General features: G+C 33.9%; 1 protein-coding gene across 7 annotated transcripts in view; it reads left to right on the forward strand.

Annotated features, from left to right (window-relative positions):
* LOC145678409 (structural maintenance of chromosomes protein 5-like) overlaps positions 1 to 26,808 on the forward strand; it is a 1,106,524-nt gene that overhangs the window by 361,717 nt on the left and 717,999 nt on the right. For all 7 annotated transcript variants that reach the window (XM_081748525.1, XM_081748529.1, XM_081748531.1 and 4 more), the window contains exon 7: positions 10,466 to 10,583. In XM_081748525.1, coding sequence (XP_081604651.1) covers positions 10,466 to 10,583 — 118 coding nt within the window. The remainder of the gene's footprint in view (positions 1 to 10,465; positions 10,584 to 26,808) is intronic.

Consider the following 26,808-nt stretch of genomic DNA (forward strand, 5'->3'; position numbering starts at 1 on the left):
GTCCTACATGAAATTTATGATTGTTTATCCTTACATAATGAGCTCTTATAATTATGTACAATACAAAACTGGTTAATTTACAACCTTACATTTGAAAATACGTGGTTACGTGACATGGATAATGAACATACGATTAACGTTGATCAGCTGATACTTTATGACTAATAATATTTCCAAGATTATGAATTTAAGATTTATATAGTTTGATGGGATCTGAATTTAAATGCCTACGATTTAGGTTGCGTGAAAAAATATAAGTGGAATAATCTAGAATCCGTGGACAAGGTGAAATAAGTCGAAATAAGTCATGACTTTGATTTAAGACTTGGTGAGAAATTTGAAAGAAAAAGAGAATGACCTAAAGAAACCAAGTAAGCCTATACCTGGCTATCAATCGTTTCTAATCATAACTGAGATTGGGAGATAATTACACCAGATATATAATTTGTTATCAACATAAACAACAAGAATATATCATACATACAAAATATCAATGCGAGTAGTATTGTTATTTAACCATGCATAACATATACACACATATTGGCGAATATAGAAAAATATCAAGACACAAATATATATAGATAAATCATAACTATAGGCATGCGTACATACACAGAATACAGTTAATACTCAAATATTGATACTAAATGGAAAGACGTCTTTTAAGAGATTCTCAGACAAATGTGTCTATTTTCCATGGTTTTCCTTATGTTGCATCATTAGCATATGCGTATAGCCGTAGGGTGTCGTCAATTAGTGTAATCTATGCATATAGACATCTGATCGCTCTATTGTTTAGAGGATCAGAATGATACATTAAATGCGGCTTTGCTTAGCCTACTTTATGGTTACTAGGCAAAACGTATTCTTCGTGTCAAAAATATAATATCTGTTCCGTTTTATTGGCGGATTCCGTATCTCTAACACAAAAATGACTGATCGTGAGATTATTTACGTTTTTCTAATCAGTAATTAACCTTTGAGCTCTCTACGTAAAATACTTTTATTGAGACATGACAACAGATCGTTCATTAAACTCCTATTAGCATATTGAAACAAATTAATTAAGTTACGAATTCCTAGGTGAATAACTTTACAAACATAGTGACTTCATACAATTTTAAAACAATACACTAATCGAACTTCTAGAAAATATCTCCAGCTTTGTTTTTAATTACCTTACATCCAAAGAGTGCTTGTCAATAGCGTAGATGATGCAATTTCACCTCATGCAAGTTTCAATATTCTAAATTAAATACTTAGATTGCCTTCTTTTATCAAGAATTTGCAATTCGAACTACTAAAAATCTACATGTCATTTTGTTTACATTTAGTTTCCCTTTCTTTATCCACTTACCCACAATTATGAATCATAATTGACAAGAGGAAAAATTATGGGAATTAATCTGTCTTTAATGAAAACGATGTGGTCACTAATATCACATAATATATACAGAGGTTGTTCAGTCTACATTTTGCCAATTTCGACTTACCTAAAAATTTAGAAGAATCCATGGCGCTAGGTCCGTAAGTGCTCGATGTGTTTCGCTTGGTTCCTAACAATAGCCCGACAGTGTAATTTCCACTGTAATAGGCTTCTCTGAAAAACTGGGACGGGGAATCTTGTTCCATTCCCTTTGCACAGCTTTCCAAAATCCTTCCACAGTTGTCACACGCCGTTTTCCCTAAGCCATCAATCCAAATCCACAATAGTCCATAGGACTTGCATCTAGAGATTTAACAGGTACCTCATTGAAAGGTATCACCTGTATACCACTTGCCTCATCCATCTTCGTGTAGAATGCGAGGGACGATCGTGAGGTATGTGATGAGGCTTTGTCCATGTGAATGCGCACCAGATTGGCGTAATTTCCGTACATTGTTGGAATCTCATGCTCGTAGATCGGCCGCATGATCTGCTCCTGAAAGTACTGCGAATTTATTTTGCAGTTCTTCGCCACCCTACGAATCTTCAGTTTACCTCGGTAACAGTAGCCAGTAACGACCATGAACCCTTTTGGAAAGAATTCTTTACAGACACCTTCTGAAGTTCTTGGCGCCTTTCTCCTGGTACATGATCGCCTTCTGAAGTTCTTGGCGCCTTTCTCTCGGTTTGGAGCAGTCGGAAAGGTAAATTCATGCTTCATCGAGCGTTACGACGTACATCCACCTTTGTTTTGCCAGATGCCGTTCGTACAGCTTCCGGGTGTTACACTTTCGTTCCTTTTAGTGGGCATCCGTGAGAAGATGGCCGTGAGCTTTCATGACTTTTTCCAGCTTGAGTTGATAGTGTAACGTCCGGCTCACAGTCCCCTAAGATACGTCAAGACGATTAGCCATACACCTTTGTGTTAGCGGATTTTCTTGCATTGCCATTTTGCGAAGTTTCCTCTGCATGGTGGAGGTGGCCTTGGTGCATTCCCGCTTCCTAGGCAACTTCGTTGGTAATCCAAATGGTGGAGCTTCGTTGTCCTTGTACTTGTTAATATCATTTTTTATTCCACTTAAACTGATGTTGCAAGCATTCTTCTTGCACTGCTTTCTAATGACAGAAACACTAAAGTGGGCGTCATAAAGAGCCGTAACATAGCGTTCCCAAAACCGGCATAGTTTGGGCGGCATTTTCGTCACAGAGCGGAAACCCACACACTTGAAAACAAATTTAACACAACACTCACAACAATGGTCCTGCTTTGTGTGTTGTCGTCCACGCGGAAAAGTAACTCCGTTCCCAGGAAGCCACTGCACAACACTGCAGGACGCCAGGAGCCAGGTCGGGTGAGTCCATTCTGCCCGGGAGGGGGAAGGAACAAAATCGGCCAAACGTAGGTTGAACAACCTCTGTAGACATAAAATTACTAAAGCGTCTCTATAGTTCACTGTAAGCCTACTTTAAGGTAAAAATTCGAATCTTTGCTAGCTAAAGTTCGAACTAAAGTACCTATTCTCAATGCGATGAAATCATGTTTTGAAATATTTCCGGCTTTAATTTCTGTAGAGAATGTCTTGCTCTTTATTTAATGCTGAGAATCGGCCTTTCAACACCAGAAAATAATTTAGGTGGGTCCTACCTTTCTTTGTTGCCACTGCGCTGACCACACATACACAGAGGTCCTTACCTTTCCTTGTTTCGTGCCTGCACGACCAATGTCCTGGGTCCTGAGTTCTCTCCTCGGACTTCTCATGTGCCTTCCTCCTAAACTGCCAGGAACGACGCGCTTTGGTCTGTCCATCTCCATCGAAACAGGGCTTCTGTCGGGCCATCTCTTCAACAATGCACTTCTACACCAGCACTTTCAAATATTATACTGCACCACCATCACTGCTTCAAGTTCGGGTGTAGTGTTACGCGGATTAATTTTATTTTGTCTTGAAGTATTTTTAAGAAGTTTTCATTATAAATGCTAGCTAATGGTGCATGATTAAGATTAGTCTAAGTGCTTCCCGAAAGGATGCAATCAACTTTTAAGTTTGTTTTTCTGACTACTAATCTTCGTTAAACATGTCCGTTGTCTGGAGTGTTTGCAGATATATGTTTGTGCGTGAAAATTTCTCACGCACACAAAATGTATGTGAATCCTTCAAAGTTTTTCGAAGTTTAGCGTTCCGGATTAAGAAAATTTACGTATAAATGTCTATGCCTTAGTGTTGCCAAAAAATCGTGCACTGGGCTGTTTTCTAAGCTAGCTATTCATCTTTGTAGTTGATGTGTTGTATATTTTTGAGTGTAGTGTGTCAATTTTTGTGCATGGCCGAAATTTTGTAACGCACTTGTTCCCGGTCTCCAGCTGACTACTACTGACCTGAAATTTTGGGTTCTCAACTCGCCGATCTCTTAGGACACGCCTCTAAGTGCGTTTTTGATTTCTTCCTTTTTTCTCTCATTCGTCAAATTATTTTCGTGTCGTGAATTTTATTTTATTCGTATCCGCCCAGTTACGGTGATCTAGCGTCGTCTCTCCAAAGTACGTGATTTCTTTAAATTTCGCAAGTTGTGTCTAAAATTTTTATGGAAGTTCATTTGGAAACTTCTTGTCTGGTTCGTGCTCTTGGACCAACTTACAAACCTGTGCCAAAATTTTATCTAAGTTCTATATGGAGACATCCTGACGGAGATGTGAGTTTAACAAATTCACAGGGATTATTTTGCACTACGATTCTATTCAGTTTGAGCAGACTTTAATATTTTTCTCCTCTTTCACAGAGAGATGTTAAAAGCTCTTCTGTTTCTTTGCTTAGGTTCTCGAAGGGTCCTCTGTATGTGTGGCCTTGTGTGGCTTGAGACGTTCAGCATGTATTGTTTAAGAGACAAAAAAAAAGGGTAGTTTAAATGTTCTTGCCGCAATGACAGGTATACAGAATAAGAAGAAAACATCTTATTCTTGGATAAGGAAAGAAAATAAAGAATGCTATTTCAGTTCCCAATGCTTTTTAAACACACGAAATTTAAAATGACATTCGCTAAAGTTGTTTTAATCCTATGCATAATTGAAATAAAAGAATTTAATTAACATTAAATAAAAATGAATATGAGGCAACTGTGACACACTTCAACCGCAAGTAGCCATTTTTTTATGTCAGTAATTTCATGTAGTTTTATGTACAGGGTGGCGCACGAAATGATCCACCATTTTCTTTTTAACTGCAATCTTTATTCACAATCAGAACAGAAAGAAATGCACGTCACAGGAAAGAGTGTACTGTGGAGAAATGTTCTAATTCAAAACATGTTCAATGTGCCCGCCATTGTTGATCTGAACTACATTTAATCGAACACTGAGGTTATTCACTACTCGACGACACATGTTTTCATCAACTTCACTGCAAGCCTGAACAAGAAGTCGTCTGAGCTCTACAAATTGTTGGGATGTTTTGGAAAAATATTTTCCTTAAAATACCCCCACTGAAAGTAATCATATAGGTTAGAGGTGGCCAAAATTGTCCAGCCTGGAACCGGTCTGGAAACCGATCAGAAATAACGCGCATGTAAAAGATTTCGTGTAAGAAATCCAAGCGAACATTCGTAGTGTGCGGTTTGGCTCCATCTTGCATGAACCACTGCGTGTTGATGGGCAAAGCAGTAGCAACCAACTGCGGGACAAAGTTATTCCGGAGCATAGTCAAGTACCGCCCACTGTTTACTGTTTCTTCGAAGAAGAATGGCCCAATTAGTCCATGGCTGGAAATTGCAACCCACACTGTAATTCTGGGAGTGTGGTGCTGTTTTTCTTGAATCAACCGTGGATTTTCATTGGCCCAAAAACGCACATTTTGTTTGTTGACCACTCCGTCCAAATGGAAATGCGCCTCGTCAGAAAACCAAACGTTGTGAAGGATTCGTTGCTTACCCTCTGCCCATTGCGCGAACACTAATCTCTTCTGCTTGTGATCATTCATGAGTGGTTGCACAACGGTCATCTTGTATGGATGAAAATGGAGGTCACTCTTCAGGATTCGTTGAACCGAACGTCTTGATATGCCAAGTTGCACTTCTGCCTTTCTTGTCGACTTCCCGGGATTCCTCTGCATTGCAACTCTTAACAGCTTCAATATCCTGTGGCGAACACACAGGCTTCTGTCGAGGACGCTTCGGCTCCAATATTGTTCCTTCCCTCTGAAAGTTTTCATACAGTCTGTGGATGATTTTGTTGGAGGGAGCCCATCGGGTATTAAACCTCTCTCGAAACCGTCTTTGAGACACAATAACACTTTTTAATTCATGGAATAAAAGCACGATTGTTGGGCGCTGCTCTGTGGTCAGTCTGCTCTTGTCAGCCATCTTGAAAACTAGCCTTTTAACGGCGGCAGGGTGAGTTAGGTGTCAATTTCTTTTTCAACTGTTTCTGTAAACTGTACAGCTACTGCTGTAAAAGTGTACATTGCGATTTCTTGTTCCCCTGAAACGATAAAAAACAAAAACAAATGGACGGTCATTTCGTGCGCCACCCTGTATATAGAGTTACGATATATATCGAAGTGAGCTAGTTTTAACTAAAAAACAACATAATATAGTTTTTCCTTCATGATAAAAATGTTCTCTTTTGATTTCATCTAAATATGATAAACCTCCCCTCGAAGACCCTACATTTTTTTAAGTGCCTCTTTGATGCTCAATAATATACACCAATCCACTATAAACTAGACACTGTCTGGAGACTGGACATAGAATTGACGACAACGAAAGTCCATATGCACTTCGATGAATTATGACGTTTGTACATAAAAAGCCTCAATGGGCTTTCGAAAGACAAGACCTCACCTTACTTTTTGCATATTAAATAACTAGTATTCCAGTTTCTGGACGACATTAGGAATTATGCATTTAATAAGAAGTTGCGTGGACACATTAGAAACCAGAAAGATACAGTGAAACCTGTCAATTTGGCCACCTGCTTATCTTGGCCTAGTTCGTCTTGAACCTGCATTTTTCATAAGAGATTCGTTACTTACTACTCTATAAGTTGGCCACCTGTCTATCTTGGAAGTTTGCCACACTGAAGCAATGTTTATCCTATGATGATAATGATAAATTTACTTGCGTATCTTGGCCACGCAAAATACCGTTTTGTTATTTTTCTTAACTCTTTCGTATTCCCATATGAGAGGCAGATGTTCTGTATTTGTGACTGGACACAAAGAAGCATAGATTCGCATGATTTGTTCTTGGAGGTCAATGGCCAGAACGCTGCCCTCATAAAGGGGTGGTGAAGGAAGGTGTGAATAAGAAAAAGCACGTACAGAAATTCATGAAATTGTTGTACGTGTTTGTTTACCCTGTCTGTTTTGCTAAAACCATTAGCTATATCAACTCCTCTCATCAGTGGGGAGCTTTAGTAATTCCGGAAAATTCTCAAGGTTAAAACTAACCATCTCAATTGTCAACTATTGGCACCTGTCGGCTTGTCAAAAGATAGCGGAGTTTTCGAGGTATGAATTCCCTCAAGATTTTCTCAAAACATCTTTTGCTCCCAGTGAAACACTTCTAGCTCATTAACAAGAGGTAGTTAACTACAAGATTAGAATGTGCATATCTGCCAAAAAGTATAAAACAAATACGTCTAGAATAAACCACCATTCAGTAACAACTGAAAAGAAGTCATATAAATTACATATGAATTTCTCAATTTATAACTTAGCTTTTCTTGTTTTCAATCTGAATAACTCAGTGTGTTAAAATATCAATTTCAATAAACTGCGTACATACACTTCTATTTCATGGTTGTTTGTGTTATTGTGTTTTCAATCCGAATAATCCAATGTACCAGACTAGTTTTCAGGAAGAGAAAGGTATGCACATATATTAAACATACTACATATTTCTTATGATTATGAGTATATAGAGTATAGTATATATAGAGTATATAGAGTATATTCTTATGATTACTCTATATACATTATTTATAAGTAGCAGTCGTGCCACTGCTTATTAAAGCTTTACAATCAAGTAATACTAGAAATCTTATTCTAAAAATACACAAATCACACTTATTTTCTGTAAGTTGGCCACTTTTCGATGGAACCGATGATGGCCAACATAAGACAGGTTTCACTGTACTACCTTATGCAATCTGTGGAAAGACAATTACCACTAGAAGAAATTTAAAAAGAAACCATTAATTTCCTCTATTTTGCTTTTCATTGTCGTACATGTTTATTATATACAAAAACTGTTAAAGCTGTGATTTATATATATATATATTGACAACCCAGTCACTCTGTGCCTAATTTGGGGATGCTATTAGAGTGATACTGAGCGCCTTCCACTCACCATCTAGAATGAGTGGGAATAATCTCATATACATGTGCGAGAGGTTAACTAAATTTCCATATACCAATTGGGGATTAATTCTTATAATAAAACAGTTACTTCAATCATTTAATAACAATTATATTTCTTTTAGATAAAATTGTGAATGTAAGTGTTGTGAGGTATCTAATTACGGATAATCGGAATATTTGCCAGTCGAGTATCGTCGATCGAGTATTGAGCCTTTGAGCCCTGAATAGGAGTAACACATACCTGATATCTTCTGATGACGCTCCACTGATGATCTAGGTGATGGATGTTGTATCGCCAAGTTGATACTTCCAATTAGTGATTGATGTAGACGAGCATTGAGTTTGGTATACTCCCAAATGCTAACGATGACTCAATGTTCTCCGTAGATAGAATATGATATTCTAAGTTGACTGTCGGTTGACTGTCAGTTGACTGTCCCGCTGTCTTTGACTAAACACTCAAAGACCGATCTGGTAGACTACTAAGGACTGATCCTAAAGACTTCTAAAGACTGTTCCAAGACTGTCCACGACTGTCCTGAAGACCTCTCGTCTCCCGGTTTTGTTCAACTTGGTCCTTCTCCTGTCGTCTGCTGGATGGCACGTGCGACCCCTTTTCACTTGGAAAAACAAATTCTTTCCTTGTGTCAAGACTCAAAAACTGCAACTCCCGACACACTCCGATTTCTCGATTCTAAGCAATTTCCTCATATCCGTGAATGTGTGAAATGTTCACAAAAGCTTACAATCTCTCTTTTCATAATGTACAGTATTTGGCCTATGCAAGAATTGACGCATTGTCTGCATTGTCTTCCTGCATTGGCAGACTCTCAATGAAACATTTTATTTACATCATTTCGCTGACCATTGAATAATAATATTCCTCAGCTTGCATTATCTTAACTCGTAACAATTATTCACCTTAACCTTATTATTTTATAAAACGCGATCTTTGCAACACAAATAAACATTGATTAAAATAAAATTATTATACATAATTTTCGATTTAAAAAACGAATACTGCCACAATATATATATATATATATATATATATATATATATATATATATATACAGGGTTTTCATAAAGTCTGGACGGATTTAATTTGCTTATAATTTTCATAAAAATGCTTATAATGAAATCAAATAAAGTGCAAACGGTAGCGGAAGGATTAAATTTTTACCTGTAATCTGCACCAGCTCAGTTCATTCACCGCCACACCTCCAACTGGGCGCCATTTACGTCCACTTCTGTGGGCTGTTGATGATGCTTTCCCTTACCCTGCTCACTGTTGCAGGCGATGTTGGCGGCTTCCCACTTCGAGGACGGTCCAGGACGCTTCCTGTCTCCAAGAACTTAGCATGCCACTTTCGGATTGCACTCTCAGTCGGTGCCGGCTTTTTGAACTCTTTGGTGAACTTTCGACACACCAGAATTGGTGATTTTAGCTCTGCGTACCACAGAACACATTGCGCTTTCTCTTTCACCGACGCCATCTTTGATACGGTAAAAAAGTAGTCTTCTCAGAGGAGTTTTTCATTTATTTATTTCTTTAAAAGACACACACACCAATACAGCTTACAACTTACTTTTAACAGTCAACATTGAAACAACAACGATAACAACTGGATGGAATTTGGTAAGAAACTGACCCTTGCCGTCCCTCTCCCTCTCTCAACGTGTTCAGAGTTGCCGCTTATCTAACAGTGTTGCCAACTAAAAATTTAATCCTTCCGCTACCGTTTGCACTTTATTTGATTTCATTATGAGCATTTTTATGAAAATTATAAGCAAATTAAATGCGTCCAGACTTTATGAAAACCCTGTATATATATATATATATATATATATATATATATATATATATATATATATATATATATATATATGTGTGTGTGTGTGTGTGTGTGTGTGTGTGTGTGTGTGATTTGTAGCATAAATTGGAAGCACCTAAAAAAATCATCCAAACTTGGTACATATAGACCTACAACGTGGAAAAAATACTATAAAGTAAGACACTCGTAGCACCCCTGGGGAATGGGAAGAAAGTGGCATGTAAAAATCGGAAACGACCGAGTTTAGTGTTGCATTCTTAGTTTTCGGGGCAAGTGAAATAAATCGTAGCACTTCCGATGGCGTTGAAGTCTTAAATTCAACTTTCAGTGTCATGGCAACCCTATCACCTCTACGGAAAGAAGTGGGAAAAAATGACATGCTAAATAATCACAAACGACCGACATTAGTATCGTATCGATAGTTTCCCGGGTCGCTGAAATGAATAGTTACATAAGATACTGTTTGAGTTGATACTCCAGTTGAGATAAGACGCCCCTAACATCCCCTGATGATGGAAGTGAGAAGGGAGTGACTATCACTAGTAAAAAAAATAATCGGAAACTACTACTAGTACTATCGAATTCATAGTTTTGGGATCGCTGAGATAAAACGTGATTCTGCCGATTCCGTTTAAAGACAAGATAAACCCCATCGGCATGTGTGTGGGGCTGGAGGGGCAGGGAATGAAAAATAAAATGACCGAAATTAGTGTCTAATATTATTTTATATCAGTGGAATTTGGTTTTAATACGTATGTTCGTAATGATTTGAGCCTTTCTTCAAACGAATTCATGGTAGTGAAAGCTTAACTGTAGAAATATTAATCATTTTTCTTATATTTTATTTTCAGACTTAGAGCTGAGGTCAAGCACTTCACTCAGCGAAGGCAGTTGTTAGAAAAGGTTGAAATATTAAAGCAAAAACAGGCTTGGCTGCGGTATCACAGTACGCGTGCTCGAGTTAACGAAGTAAGTAGTTTACTTTTCATATGTTAGGTATGAGAAAAGTTGCCTATTTCACATGCGACTTCAGTTATGAAAAAAAATTTGACCTGAAGTTCAAAAGATTAATCTCTAAGCTTGGATTGAAAACAATAGATTAAAAAAAAATAACCGATCGTACCTGGAGATACATTAGGGTGACTAGATCTTCTTCTTCTTCTTCTTGTTCTTCTACTACTACTACTACTACTACTACTACTACTACTATTACTACTACTACTACTACTACTACTACTACTACTACTACTACTACTACTACTACTACTACTAATAATAATAATAATAATAATAATAATAATAATACACATTTGACGAACTTGCGTAATTTGACAGTCCACTTAGGTATAGTCATTATGTCGTTATTCATACCAGTGAGGTAGAAGTTTCTAGCGTTTCAGAATAACCAAGCTTTTATTTATTGAACCTTATTTCAATTTTTTATTTTCATTGTGCCTTTCAAAATTTAACAGGGATCATTTGTCCTTAGATTATCATATTACTGGTCAAGTCTTAAAAAAAAAGCGGGAGAAGGGACATCTTGCGTCTTGTTTGTAGTTTACTCGGGACACCCGACGGTTTTCTCAAGTTTGAAAACGGGGCGTTTGATTCCTGTAAACCTAAAGTCGCGAAAGTCCACAAGACTTTTCTAGAAGAAAATTGTCTAAGGCAGGTTAAATCCGTTAATGCGTGGAAAATATGATAGAAGTTTACGTGCCCTGTCTATATATACAGAAGGTTGGTCCACATTTATGGAAACTATTTTGTGTCCCCTGCGCTAGGGCGTAAAGCCGTATTTCCATCAGTGATTGTGCTCGATATGACGACACTGACTTAAACTATAGCCCGACACCGAAGTTTCCATTGGAGTAGGCTTTTGTTCAGAGAAGCCTGATCAAGTGTGGACCACACCTCCTTGCAAACTTTCCACAAGCCAGTCAATGTGCGTCGGCGACGTAAGGAAATCGCTCGCTTCAAACACTCGAAAGCCCAAAGTCCATCGGTGCAGCGTCGGGAGACTTGACAGGGATGTCTGAGTATGGGATAGCATGGATTCCAGTTTCACGCGTCTTGCGGGCCATGAATGCCACAGTTGTTCGAGCCGTGTAACCGGCTGCTTTGGCTGTATGAATGAAGACTTTCAACACCTCAGCACCATACAACGACGGAATATGCTGCAAGTATAATGGCTCCAGAACGTGTTGTTGATAGCACGCTGCGTTGAATTTCACATTTCGTGCATCTCTATGCAGGGGAAGTTTCCCTTTGTGACAAAAACCTGGAACCACCATGAAGCCGCGGGAAAACTTTTGCGTCACGTGCGGACCTAATTGGCATGGTCCTTGGCATCCTTTTTGGATGATAGTAAATGGCTCGAACCCGCTTGGAGGTTGACAAATAGATCCAGGCCTCGTCTAACATGACCACATATTTCAATTTGTCAGCCGCTAAATACCGTTCATAGAACCGTTTGCAATGGACCCTGTGCAATGGCTGTGAGTGTGTGAGCACGTTGCTTATGCTTCACTTGCAGCGTAAATCCTGGCTGATTACTCTCTGCACAGTTGATTTGGATCTTCTAAAACTCCTGGAAATATCTCTGTTGCGGCGGATTCTCCTCGGTCACCAACTTCTGCACTAGTCGAACCTCATCAATTGTACTTTTAGAACGGGGGTGTTGTTTTCGCGCCACTGTCCGCACACCCGCTTCCTCTGGCTGTGCATTTTTGTTGCGTTTGAGTACATTGGCAATACCCTTCTTAGAAACGGTGAAACCCTTGGACGAACACTTGTTTCACAATTGCACTGTAGCTGTATCCGATGTCGGAGAGAGCGATGATGTACCCTTCCCAGAATGGGATCATTCTGCCATTCTGCCATCTACTTTTAGAGGCATGTGGCCATCTACTCGGAGCACTTCAATTCCTGCTACCGAATTCTCCACTTTACTGGTTTCTGATTGCTTTGCTGTGCTTACTGTCTGTGCGAGTCTAGCGCTTCTGGCGGACGTTCCACTTTGTTTCCATAAATGTGGACCGATCTTATGTATGGTTATATTATAATACGAAAACAATGCTTTTGTAATGTTTCAGAATCGTTGATGACATACACTTCATCTTGTCATCCTTATAGGGAGGAATTGTGGCTCAATAATAGAATGTCCTAGAAATGTCTCTGTTGCGGCGGATAATAGAAAGCTCACCTTTATTGTGAGAGATCACTGATTCAGTTCACAAAATTAAAACTCTAAACAGTTATTTTGGGTATGATGTTGGTTTATCATCATTATTCAGAGACTTCTTTCTTTACTCATATACTGTCAAAATTTTTGAAATAAGAAATCGTGAGATAGTGTTTTCTAACGCTCTCTCTCTTGAGTTTAAGTGCCCTCAGTAAATGTTATATATAATTATAGTGAAAACATGCAAATTTATTCAAATAAATAGTCACACTGTTTTTTTGCGTAATTATTTTACATATCAAATTTAACAATCAAACATTGTTATAACTTACGATTTCATTCAAATTTACATATATTAACAGTTTTCTTCTTCATCTTCGTATTATTATTATTATTTTTATTAATGTTAATTGACAAATTTTTATTCCTAATAGTTCATAAATTGTCTACAAAAAGAAGATCTCTTGTATTTATTTTCCTGTTGTCGAAGTCCTCAAAATAGCTGACACATTTCCTCTTGAATGGTTATACTAATGCGTTGTATGAGAAATATTCTAGCTCGGGTATCTCCTGTTTTTAGCGATATACGTTGTCCAACCTCATTGATAAAATTAAACACCTCTTGGCCCCATGAACCACTTGATTCAGTTGCTATTGTAATAAATAAATATCTGTCCAATAAATTGGTATAGTTATTCCTTTTCTCGACCTCTCTTCGAGCTGCTACGAGTCCTGTTCGATTCGGTGTATCTGATACACTTGAGGGAGTAAAGTGTCTGCACAGGTGAAATTCCAAACAAGCGCCTTCCCTTTTTTCATTCCGTCAGGCATTTTTCCGTCATTGTGGCTGCATCCATTTGGTTCTCTCACTGATGGAACACCTGCTGAATTGAGAGCTCTCAGAATATCATCATTTACACTGGTATGTCGTGAAAGCATGCCAGCACTGATTTTACATGATAAGCCATGTAGTTCTCTACCACCTACATGGGCGTTACATGTTCGAGTGCTGGGAGTTCTAATCCTACTAAATGAGTTCATTTGGCCATGCAGTGCTGCACATCTTGATCAGGGTTTATATCAACTTCCCGCTGGAGTAGAGATCCTATTAATTGTCGAGAGCCATAGGCTAAAGTGAATATGGAATTTCAACATCTATGGCGCGACGAATCTCAAAACCTCCATTTCCAACTGGTAAAGAAGCCTCTATCCATGATTTGTCGTCTAAGAAACAATTCAGAATGGCTTCCAATCACGTTTTAATTTTTCATCAAACTTCTTTAGTAAGTGATCCTCCTGTCAACAAGGAGAACATCGGAGGAAATACAATAGCCTCGGTATTGAAACTGATGCTCGAAGTAATTGCAGAATGAGCTGAAATTTGGGGTAACCTGGAAACAGTAAACCTAGTTTAAAGATCTTTTCTGATAGTGTTTTGCACCGTGCATCGGCCGACATGGCAGCACCTAACAATTCAGCATTAGATGATGATAGAAGCTGAATTCCTGGTGCTGATTCATTAAAAGTCTGATAGATATTCTCAATTTGATTATTTTTGGCCCTCAGAAAACTCACTTCATATTTGGAGTAATTAAACTTTTTTCCTAAGTAATCGTTAAACGTGAACCTAATAGCTCTATAAACAAAGTGTTATAAGTGGAGTGCGTCCACCGATTTGCACTTTTCTGTTCTATAGGATAACAGATTTCGTCTGATTTTGAATTTAAGGATTTTATGTTCAGAATAGTGTAATTAAATGTTTTTTCGTGTCATGATCGGAAAACCAAGATGGACCATACTGTGTTTTCTCTCCACTAAACTTGAAATATTAAAAAGAAAGAAATTTCACACAAGAAAGCGCGGAAAATGAACTTTTTGTTTTAAATAAATTACCGTTCCCCCCCTCCCCCCGAGCCTTTGCATCTCTATTGGTGCTCCTCCAAAATTAATAGATATGAATTTAACAGATACTTTATTTACTTTATTGAAATCATTTTAGAACTTAACCAATGAGAACTATAACATTCGCATCAAGGTTTAGGTGTATCATACCCATCTGGCTGAGGTACCACCTCCGAAACTTTCGAAACAAAATTTAATAATCTGCTTATGACATTGCTAACTTAAATGTGGTACAGGACTTTGATATGTGCTTTCACTGTGATAACCGTAGTGATATCAGTTTATAGTTACGTGTATGTTGTATGTATGTATGTATGTTGTTCGCGATTATGTCGAAAACTTGGTCGTATTAATCATATTTCGATGTAGTTTCCATTAATCGAATAAGGTATTTCTAAGAATGGTTCAGATATTATAAAATATTTGAATTTTTTTTAATAATTAATTAATTAAAAAACAAAACATTGAAATTATTTCTATTTATATATATATATATATATATATATATATATATATATATATATTTCTTCATATTCACGGAAGAATTAAATGTCGACTAAAGGCAAGGAATTTACGTTATTATTCAGTCCCAAATCTCTTGTCGTCGCGAATTCTGTCGAGGAATTTGAAGCTTAAAATATATAAAACGATAATTATGCCTGTTGTTCTGTGTGGTTGTGAAACATGGACGCTTATTTGGAAGAAAGAAGATAGATTGAAAGTATTTGAGAACAAGATCCTGAGACGAATATTCGGATCCAAGAGAAACGCGAATGGGGAATGGCGGAAACTTCATAACGAGGAACTACATCATTTGTATACGGTTTACCCAACATTGTTAGGGTCATCAAGTCTAGGAGGCTCAATTGGGCAGGTCACGTAGCCAGGATGAAAGAAAGTAGGAACGCTTTCAAAATCTTAACTGGAAGACCAACCGGAAAACGACCATTAGAAAGACCTAGGCGCAGATGGGAGGACAACATTAAGATGGATTTCGTAGAAATAGGAATACAAAGTAGAAACTGGATCCAATTGGCTAAGGATAGAAGTCAGTGGAGAGCTTTTATGAACGCGGGAATTAACCTCCGGGTTCCATAGGCCATAGAGTTAGTTAGTTAGTTAATATTTCTTCATACGTGTTTCGTAGGTCGACCAGTTTTATAGAAAATGAGTGTCCTACCTTTGGTTGAATATGAGTTTAGCGTCCCTGACAACATTGAGACTACGAAACGTACAAGTACACCGTAATGTGCGATCCGAACCACATGAGCTCCCGACGTGAGACACGCAGGAGAAGCTCATGCAGTTCGAATCCCACGCTAAGGTCTACAGATCTCTCATAGTCTCGGTGTTGAAAGAGACGCTAAACTCCTCGTCTGACACACGTTGTTCTATCTGTACCTTAGTTTAGGCACATACGTAAACTACTGGGTTACGAAAAAGTGGGCAAACAAATGAAAAATAACCGACTTCAAAAGAAGCAGTAAAAAACAGAAAATAGTTGGTTATTATTCTTTAAAAGTATTTGAAAATCTTTAATTTGATTCGTTTGGTACCGACTTCCAGATTTTTAAAGAGAATAATAATTAAGAACCATTCCATATGAAATCAACAAATCAAGATAAGATAACAGAAGAAAACTCAAGATAAGATAACGCATTATAAAGTAACAGAAGAAAAGAGAAAACTCAAAAACATATATTACCAAAATAAATTTAATAATTCGTTAGATAATCCTAAAAAGTTTTGGAAAACCGTGAATGAAGTAATAAGAAATACAAACGATTTCCCTAACAAACAACATTTCACAATAAAAATGGAAGGTAAAATAGTTCCTCCGGAACATGTACCAGACATTATTAATGATTTCTTTGTTACTGTTGGTTCAAATCTTGCTAAAAGTATTAACGTTTCAAGTCCTATCAAATATATGAAAGAGCCAATAAGTAACAATTCGTTTTTCCTAAGCCCAGTCACAGCCTACGAAACTCGGAAGATAATAGGAATGTTGAAACCGAAATATAGTGCAGCTAAAGACAAGATAAACAATAAATTTATGATTAATTACAAGGATCAATTAAGCACATACATTGCTTATCTTGTAAATCATTCATTCACATCGGGAACAATGCCCACTAATTGTAAAATAGCTAAATTCCAGTTCATAAAAACCGAAACGTTGAAGACCTAAATAACTATAGACCTATATCAATTTTGCCTGTGCTCTCAAAAATAACTGAAAAATGCGTAAAATTTAGATTAGAAAATTACTTAAAATCTGTCAATTTCTTTTACGAATACCAGTAAGTAGATAGATAATGGGGATTCTGCAGACAAATTTATTATTAGCCCATTTTACTATATGTCATCCTATCATCTCTAATAACTTCTAATCTACCCCCTAATAATTTGCAGCGCACTTCCTATCCCAAATAACTTCTATCACATCTCAAATAACTTCTATCTTACTCATAATAACTTCTAATGCATTCTATCACTAAATCTAGTTACAAAAAAGTCACTAAATCTGGTTATAAAAAATCATTAAATCTAGTTACAAAAACAAAAAATCACTAAATCTAGTTACAAAATCTGGTTATAACCGGTTTTGACTTAAAAAATCACTAAATCTAGTTACAAAAAAGTCACTAAATCTAGTTACAAAAACAAAAAAAAATCACTAAATCTAACGACATTTAACAAGAAGAAACAATTACATTTTAAACTCTGATACATAGTCTTTTAAATGTCGTTTGAATTATCAAAATCGGATAAAAAATAACGAATTTAGCATTTTGCCGCCTGTATTTATACAACCCAACACAGCACAGAAGGTTTGTGCACACACACACACATTTACAATTCAGTTTGCTTGAGAGAAGCAACAGCATACATGTATGTATTTAGATTTATATAGCCTCTCTCTTTTTCTTTCTTTCTTAACATGGGAACGTGACTTGCTTACATCATCATACACTCATCCACACTCACATTCTCTTCAGTCAACCGGAGCACCAGCAACATATTTTCTTTCTTTTTAGAAGCAACTCCGCCAGCATTAACCCAGATGAAACCTTTGCCGGAGTGTCTGTCTTCGATTTCTTGATTCACAATCGTCGCTCATGAAAATTTTCTCCTCTTCATTCTCAACTTTAAAGGCATACATCTTTGATCTTAATCCAATAAACTCCGTCATTATTTTACCTTTGTTTTCATCCTTCATCTTTCCTAATACTTTTTTGTTTACTAGTGGTATTCCATATTGATTATCCTTTCCATAATCACTTGTGTCAAATAGATCAACCATTTCCTTTAAGTCTTTGTAGAAGTCATCTGTATTAATTTCATATATAAAACTAACAGTATCCGTGTAACATAAGTCTATATCGATATCGTATTTAGGTTTCATAATATTGTAATGGAAGTCATACATTAATAGTTTTGACAAATCTAGCACACTCATACCAACATATATAGGTTTGTTGAAGGTCAATTTTTCTTTTTTCATATGTATCGCACACAAATCTTCAGTAAATATTGTTCTGTAATCAAAGTTCGGTTTCGCTATTAACTTTTCCACCCTCATTGGATCACATTCTAAGGTAATAGATGGCCTCTTTCTAATGTTTTCCATTGTTTTACCAAATACACTATTGTTCATTAACTTGTAAAAATCTTTCTCGAAATCATTCTTAGCTTTTGTTCTCATATTTGTATTTAGATCAATATATTCCTTTAACCAGTTTGATTGCTTGAACTCTAATACTCTATGAATTTTCTTTAATATCATCCCAAGTGACATATATAGTTTTAAGTTTCTGTAGTGAATAACATATCTTTCTTTATTGTAAAGCGTTGTTAATAATTTTGAATGTTTCGATCCTGGTGGACACATATTTTCTGGAGCTAATGGTAGATCTGAATGTTTATCATGTAAGTATTCTGGATATTCTAAATCAACTTCTAATATGTAGCCAGTTTCTGAATCATCTGGAACATTCATTATGTTTATGTAAGGTTGAACCCATTTAAAGTCTTTGTAAGGCATGTACTGACTCATAGCCCATCCATATAAATTATTTGCATCTAGATAAGCTAAATACTTTGAAGGTTCGTCTTTGTTATAATTTTTCATATACTTATTATTTGCTTTTACATATCTCTTACTACATTGTGAAATTCCACCTCTTATACCTTTTTCTATCATTAATATTTTGTCATAGTCAGTTAACATTTCTAGTTTGATCTTAGTCATCTTTAACATTGAATCCTACGATAAACCAGGAGCAGTGAAATACCAAGCAGGATCTAAACCATATGCTTTTAAACACACATCTCTAAAACTTTCAAATACATCAGCTAATATTAATACATCTGTCTTGTTATAAAGTTCTGTATATTCACCTAGATTTTTAATATTGAATGACTTCCAAACATTTTTCGCATGCTCATAATCTTCATCACTGATGTGGGTTTTAGTAAGTTTATTAAAGAACATTTCTTTTGAAGGTAGTTTTGTTTCTTCTAATCTTTCAATTAAGTCAATATAATCATATGGGTACACACCTTTTTTAATTACTAAATCTAACAAATCATTAGGGAAGTACTTTGACGTTTCTCTATATTGTTCTTTTGTAAGGTTATTTGCTAGTTCTGCTAAACTCCTTGGCATAAACCTAAATGAATCTAGAAATCGTAAATTAATTCCATTCTTTTTATCAACCTTCACTTATTTTGAGTATGTTATATATTTTTCCTCATTATTTGCAATTAGTTTTATTTCATTCTTATCATAAGCAAATTCTTTAACAAACAGGTGAGTATCATAACCACTTAAGTTGTGAATAAATACTGGAATAAAATTAGGATTTCGATAGCTTAAGTTACAATAACTGTGAGCTGCACCTCTAAACTTTCCAGTTAAATGATCATGGTCTCTTACTTTTGCTTTATTTTTATTTATATCCTTTAAACATTTTCCTAATTCATGTTTCCATTCTTCTAACTTTTCAATCATGCTATCATTATCTTTAGCGAATTGTATTTTCTTATTTAACATATTTATTTGTTTTTCAATTGCTGGTGGTAAATCATTCAAGTTTCTCTCACATATATGACAACTATTGAAATTATTATATATCTCGTTCTCATCTTTAGTTAGGTTATTCATTTCAAATTTTTTGTTATATATTTTCTTTATTTCTATTGCTTCTTGTTTTAACTTCTCCACAAACACCTTTGCAGCATCTAAACCAATATAACTAACAGGACTTTTATACACACCATTTGAGTATTTGATATAATAACAGAAACTCGTTGGTAAATGCTTTTGATACTTCACAGTTTTAGAACAATTATGGTCTACTTCCATTTTACATAACAAACATTCAAAATCGGCATATATCGCAAATGGTACTCTAAATGATCTATTACAATTTTGGAATTGTATTTGATTGTCATATGGTTTTGGAAGTTCTATTCTAACAGATTCATGCTCCTTACAATATAGCTCATGTTGTTGTAATTGCTTCTCATTTCTAAAATGTCTTACCAAACATCTATCACAAAAGTACAATTTTTCCTTATGTTTTGTTACTTGACTTCTTATTAATCTCGATAAATCCTTTATCCTTTATCCAATAATAGTCATAAAAGATGACTATTATTTTCATCTTTTACATATAATAAATTGACGTGTTTGTCCTGCTTATTTTTTGTGATTTGAAGTGGGTATATATTATATTCATGATCATAACTATACACGTTAATGGATATGTTACTTCTCTTTTCAAACTTTACTATATCTTTTAATTGTACAGGAAATTCAATACCATTACAATATTTATCTTGTAACTCATTCACAATTTCTGTATAGTGTGAAGGTCGTTGATATTGAGAACATCTATCAATAGGTTTTAAATAACTTGCAATTGAATATAAGAAACATTTATTATCTTGATTTTTAATATTGATTACTGCTTTCTTGTCTTTAATTGGTTTAGGAAGGTCAATGTAGGAAGAAGCTCGTAATGGTACATATTTATTTAGTCTGATTTCTAAATGTTTAATTTGATGTAATGTCCATCCTGATCCTCTACCTTGAAATTCCTCCATCTCTCTACATAGTTTTTGTTTAGCATGGGTTATATATTCATCTAAGTCAGTTGATTGTAATATTCTTTCATTCATAGTTTTAAAATTGCGTTCTTGTACTTCTTTATCTTTAATATAATCACAAATGAATACAAGGTTGACTTTTAATGGGTGGTGCTTTAATTCTTCCTTGATTTTGTTAATAACTACTTTCCCACTTATATTTAAAAACTTCACCGGATCTTTATATCCTCCTATGTTTTCAATTGTGATAGTTTGTAATCGTTTCTGTATTGCTGTTTCCTTTGTTTCTACTTTAATTGGTATTCGTTGTGGTTTCGATTCTTCAAAAACACCTTGTTTAAATGGAAATATGTTTCTAATTTGTGATCTGTTTTGTTCATCTTCATATTTTTTAATACGGTCAATAAGTTCAGCCTTTCTTAATTTAGAATAACCTTTTATTCCTTTCCTTTTACAATGGTTTTTTAATTCATCAACTTTCATTGTGTATATAACTTTCAATTCATCTGGTTCATTTTGATATTGTTCGATTTTTTTGATTAATTCACTCTTATTTAAGGAACTATAGTTACGGATTTTCTTGACTTTACATATTAGTTTTAGTTTTGTAATCGACATCTCCTTCATCTCCTCACCAGTAAAATTAACATTATTTATACTCATCTTATATGAAAAAATACTGTATCGTTTATTTATATATTTACCAAATTTTTTAGTTCATTTTCATAATATTTTTCTCAGGTTATATATACCAACATTAGCATACTTATTTTTCCTAACACAACTGCTAATACTTGTACACTCCTGCCATTGTCTACATATATTAGTGTGTTGTGTTAGTATAGGGCTTTTATGGGATTACCCCATCAAAGTCATTATTAATATGATAAAAATTAAATCATTTTCAAACTCACTCATCATAATTATCATTCACCTTCTTATCCTATTTACCTTTAATGAAATAACATTTATAATATTATATGACTTTTATTTATTTAATTATTATGCAATTATTAAACCCTAACCATTTAACAAACACTTCATTACCTTTTATGAAAATATTCATAAAAGTTAAACACATTAAATTTACACTACAACATTTTCCTTATCTTATCAAACTATTATGTGAATTATTAAACCATAAAATATAACATTTATAATAGTATATTATTTAATTATTATGTGAATTATTATACTATATTTATAACATTTATAATATTATATTACTTTCATTTATTTAGTTATTATGCAATTATTAAACCCTAACCATTTAATAAACAGTTTTTATACCTTTTATGAAATAATCATAAAATATAACATTTATAATATTACATTACTCTTATCTATCCAACTATTATGTGAATCATCAAACCATAACCATTTAACAAACACTTTATTACCTTTCTTTCTGAATATTTTTTCAACCAAATACTCATCCTTATATTTAGTTTTCAATAATTCTGGTTCATAAAATCTTCCTCTAACTTCTTCATTGTTTAAATCTTTAATTTTATATGTTGGTGGATTAGATGGTATAACCTCATTAATAACAAACACTTCTGTTGACCAATTTGGTGTATAACCTTTTTCAAACAAACCTTTAATTTTACTTATACGAACATAATCACCAATCTTATACTTTAACTTAACAGACTTATATTCTTTCTTATATACTTTTTTCAATATCACATGCTTATTTTTCTTATTCATTTCTACAGGTTTCACACCAATTGTTCTATGTACTTTGTTATTATATTCATCAACCAAACCTTGCAATATTTTTAACCACTTATAATTACCTTGAACAGTGAATTTCTTCCACATATTTTGTTTAAGTGTTTTGTTAAATCTTTCAACAACAGAAGCTTTTTTACCACTATATGTTGAGTAATGATTGATATTGTTTTTTCCCATCAAATCTTCAAATTCTTTATTATAAAACTCTTTCCCTTGATCTGTTTGTAAGTTATTAGGTTTTCTTACTTTTAACACTGATTCAAATGCTTCTGTAACATTCTTACCACTCTTATCTTTAACAGGAACAGCAAATGCATATTTTGAAAACACATCTATAATCGTTAGCAAATACTTATACCCTTTATTGATTTTGGAAATACCTTTTAACACACTACTATCCGTTTCCACAAGATCTGCTTGCCATAAATCATCTATACCTTTAACAATAACACTTAACCTAGGATAATTTTTTCTAGATGGTTTATGAATTTCTTCTATAATATCTTCTCTAATACCTTCACCTTCATATAGTCAATCGGGCTTTTTAATTAATTGGGATTTATTAGTACCACATACAACACATATACCTTTCTTAACATATCTCCCATTATTTGTTTGTTCTACTCTAATGGTACCTTTCATTGCACCTGTTGATTTCTTACACTTAACACAATACATCATTATTTATTAAAAGAAAATCATTAAAGTTCTCTTTCTATATACATAGTAACTTGGAATGATTGTCCTTCAACCATAGCTGAATTTTTTTGTGCTTGAAACATAATTGTATCACCCTTTTTAATGTTTAATGGCAAATTTACCACTATAATATTGTTCAAAAATATATCTAAAAAGTATCTATCCAAACTTAATTCCATATGCATTATTTTTCCATTGTAGAGAAACTCATAATCATTAGATAAATTAAATATTCTGAAGATTGGATTTGGAACATTTCTAGTTCTCAATCGACATAATAAATTTATAGTTTCTTTTTGCATAATTAATTTAAAAGCTTCCTTCTTCATCATTTGAAAATCTTCTTTTGTTGTAAGTGTATTTAATTGGGATGATATTTCTGACTTATATTGATTAAATTCTGAAACAGGAACTTTTGCTTTAAATAGAAGAGTAACATTATTATTGGTCTTTTTAAATTCTTCCATATATTCACCTTTTAAAACTTCAATATCATCTTTCTTTATATGTGTGTCTTGTAATGATTTTAATCTATCACTTTCTAATTGGTTGTTAATATCGCTTTTCACTGACTCGAGCTGGTTTAACGTAATAGCATCTTGTTGATCAACACCATTAGTTATATTAACTAATCTTTTTTGTGTAAAATCAATCCACGATCTATAATTTGTTGTGAAAATTTTATTTAGTTCAGATTTAAAATTTGTACGACTCATTAAATTTTCATGTGTGTCTCTTATATTTTTCAAATTCTTCATTCTTAACAACATTATCTAAATTCCTTAACTGCTCTTCACTAATATCACTTACCTTACTTTTAATATTACCAAAAATATCCATATTTATTATATTATAATTTGAGTTATTTAACAGCAAGTAAAACAGTTATACGAGCTCCACCAAAATCAATCAAATCACCATTCTCATCTTTAATTGAAACTTTGAAATTATTAAATTTATTGTGATGTATTGGGAAAAATATCTTTTCATTAGGTTCATATATAATTGGTTCTCTAAACTCTGCATTTGTTCTAAATGTTGCAATTAAGTCTGTTTCGTTGTGTGTTGTGTCATTATGTTTTAAAATCATACCTTCTGCTAAATCACAGTGAATATTTATAGTATCAAACGGATGAAACCTTGGTGGCTTATCTCCAACATGTTCTACTTTTTTAGCCAAGTTCTTCTCACTAAAACCTAATACAGTATTAATGGTATCTAAGGTTATATCACACAAACTGCTAAATATTTTAACTCTATTGGTCTTTCTGTCCTCGGTAATTTTAATAACTTCAGAAGCATTGTTCTTATATGGAAGGTTTGATTTAATATATTCTTCTAATTCCTTTAAATTATATTGACCAGGTTGAACTATGAATTGTTTTGTAAATTTTGAGTCACTACTACAGAATGTTAATTTATTGTTCTTTTCTGTAATGTTTGGAGTTAAGTATGTTGTGTAAAATCCTGCAACAGCTACTTCTAAATCGTTTTCAAATGGGTAATGCAATGACATGTTTAATACAGATGAATAACCATTTAAATTAAATACCTTCATTTATTATATAATAAATAACTAATATGGATAATTGGGATATTAAAGTAGGGTTAACAGAAGAAACTGCGAAGAGAAAGAGGAATGGTGAGTTGTTACCTGATGATATAAGATGTTTAATAGATGGACCTAGTGGTTGTGGTAAAACGACGTTAATGATTGATAATTTTTTGTTGGCACCTAAATGGTTAAAATATGCAAATGTTTATATATATTCTAAAAGTTTAAATCAACCTAAATACCAACACTTAATACAACTTTTTCGAGATATAGAACGCAATATTAAAGATACAGTAGCAATAATAAAAGGAAACAATGAAGAGATTATTCCATTAGATGAATGTGAGGACTATTCTGTGGTAGTATTTGATGATTTCATATTAGAAGAACAAAATCACGTTAGAGAATATTTTACTCGAGGTCGTCATAAGGGTTTGAACTGTTTCTATCTTGGACAAACATATTCTAAAGTACCAAAACAATTAATTAGGGACAACTTAAACTTTCTTTGTATATTTAGACAGGACAATGTAAATTTAAAACATATATATGATGAATTTGTTGCATCTGATATGTCGTTTGAAAAATTACAATTATTATGTAGCAAGTGTTGGAGTGAAGAACATGGTTTCTTAACAATAGATATGACTAGGAAGGTGAATAATGGTAAATATAGAAATAAAATTAAAGAATTTCTAAAAGTGTAAACTAAACGTATATGTTATGTTATGTTATGTTATGTTATGTTATGTTATGTTTTTATTTTTCTTTATATAATAAATGGATGTTAATAAAGCTAAGAAGTATATTAAGTTAAAAGAAGAACTTATTAAAAGATTTAAGAAAATTAAACAAAGTAATCGAAGTAAGTATGAAAAATTTAAAGAACAAGATCAGCCTGTTATTGATGCAATTAAAGATTTAGGGCAAGATATATCAAAAGTAGCAGAAGAAAATAAAAATCTAATTCAAGAGTTAGTTCCAGTTGTGTATAAAAGTGCGAAAGTGGATTCAAGCTTATTAGAAACACCACCTATGTATGATAGTTCTATAAATGAAAGTGATACGCCTATAACAGAAGAAATAAAACACATGAAAAAACAAATTAAATATAAAGTAGAAGGAATAGAATCTTTAGCAACAACTCATTTTGGTAAGATTGCCTCAAGATATTATGCAACTAGAGATGATAAAGGTTTTGGAAAACAACCATATGATGAAGATGGGAAAATTATACATATGATAGGAAATGCTGAAGTTAAAATTCATGGTGATGATTTAGTTATTAATAATCGACATTATACAGGAACAGAAGGTTTATGGGAATTATTGACAAAACATAATCCAACAAATTATAATGATGATGATCTAGAAAAATATAAACAAATAGTAATTGATTCTAGTGTTGCATTTCATAATAATGATCCAAGTACAAGAAAACAAAAATCTAGTAAAGGTAAAAAATATAAAGAGATTATCAAACCTATTTGGGATGAATATATAAAACCAACAACACCTTCAAAAAAGACACCAAAATCTGGAGAAGGAATAAAGGTATATAATGAATTATCAAAAGAATACATATGGATGGATGATGTGAGAAAACTGATTGATTGCTTGATTGTTATTGATGGGGAAGAAAAATCTGGAAATGATAACTTTTATAATGAGAAAGTAGGCATAGTGGATATGATTAATTCTAAACTTGTACAATTTATACCTAATGATCCAAAAGGTATAGGTTATTTGATAAAGATATTGAATACGCTACCACCAAAATTTTGGAATAGTGAAAAGTATGGAAAAGGATTAGTAAATGATTTGATTAATAAACTTCCATTTGAGTTGCATATTCCAGGATTTGAATATTGTGGTCCGGGTACAAAACTTCAAGAAAGATTAGAAAGAGGTGATAAAGGTATTAATCCATTAGATGAGGCTTGTAAAGAACATGATATATACTATAGGGATAATAAAGATACAGAATCAAGACATATTGCAGA

This window comes from Thermobia domestica, chromosome 2, assembly GCF_964235325.1.
Source record: "Thermobia domestica chromosome 2, izTheDome1.hap1.1, whole genome shotgun sequence".
In the NCBI taxonomy this organism is placed as follows: Eukaryota; Metazoa; Arthropoda; class Insecta; order Zygentoma; family Lepismatidae; genus Thermobia; species Thermobia domestica.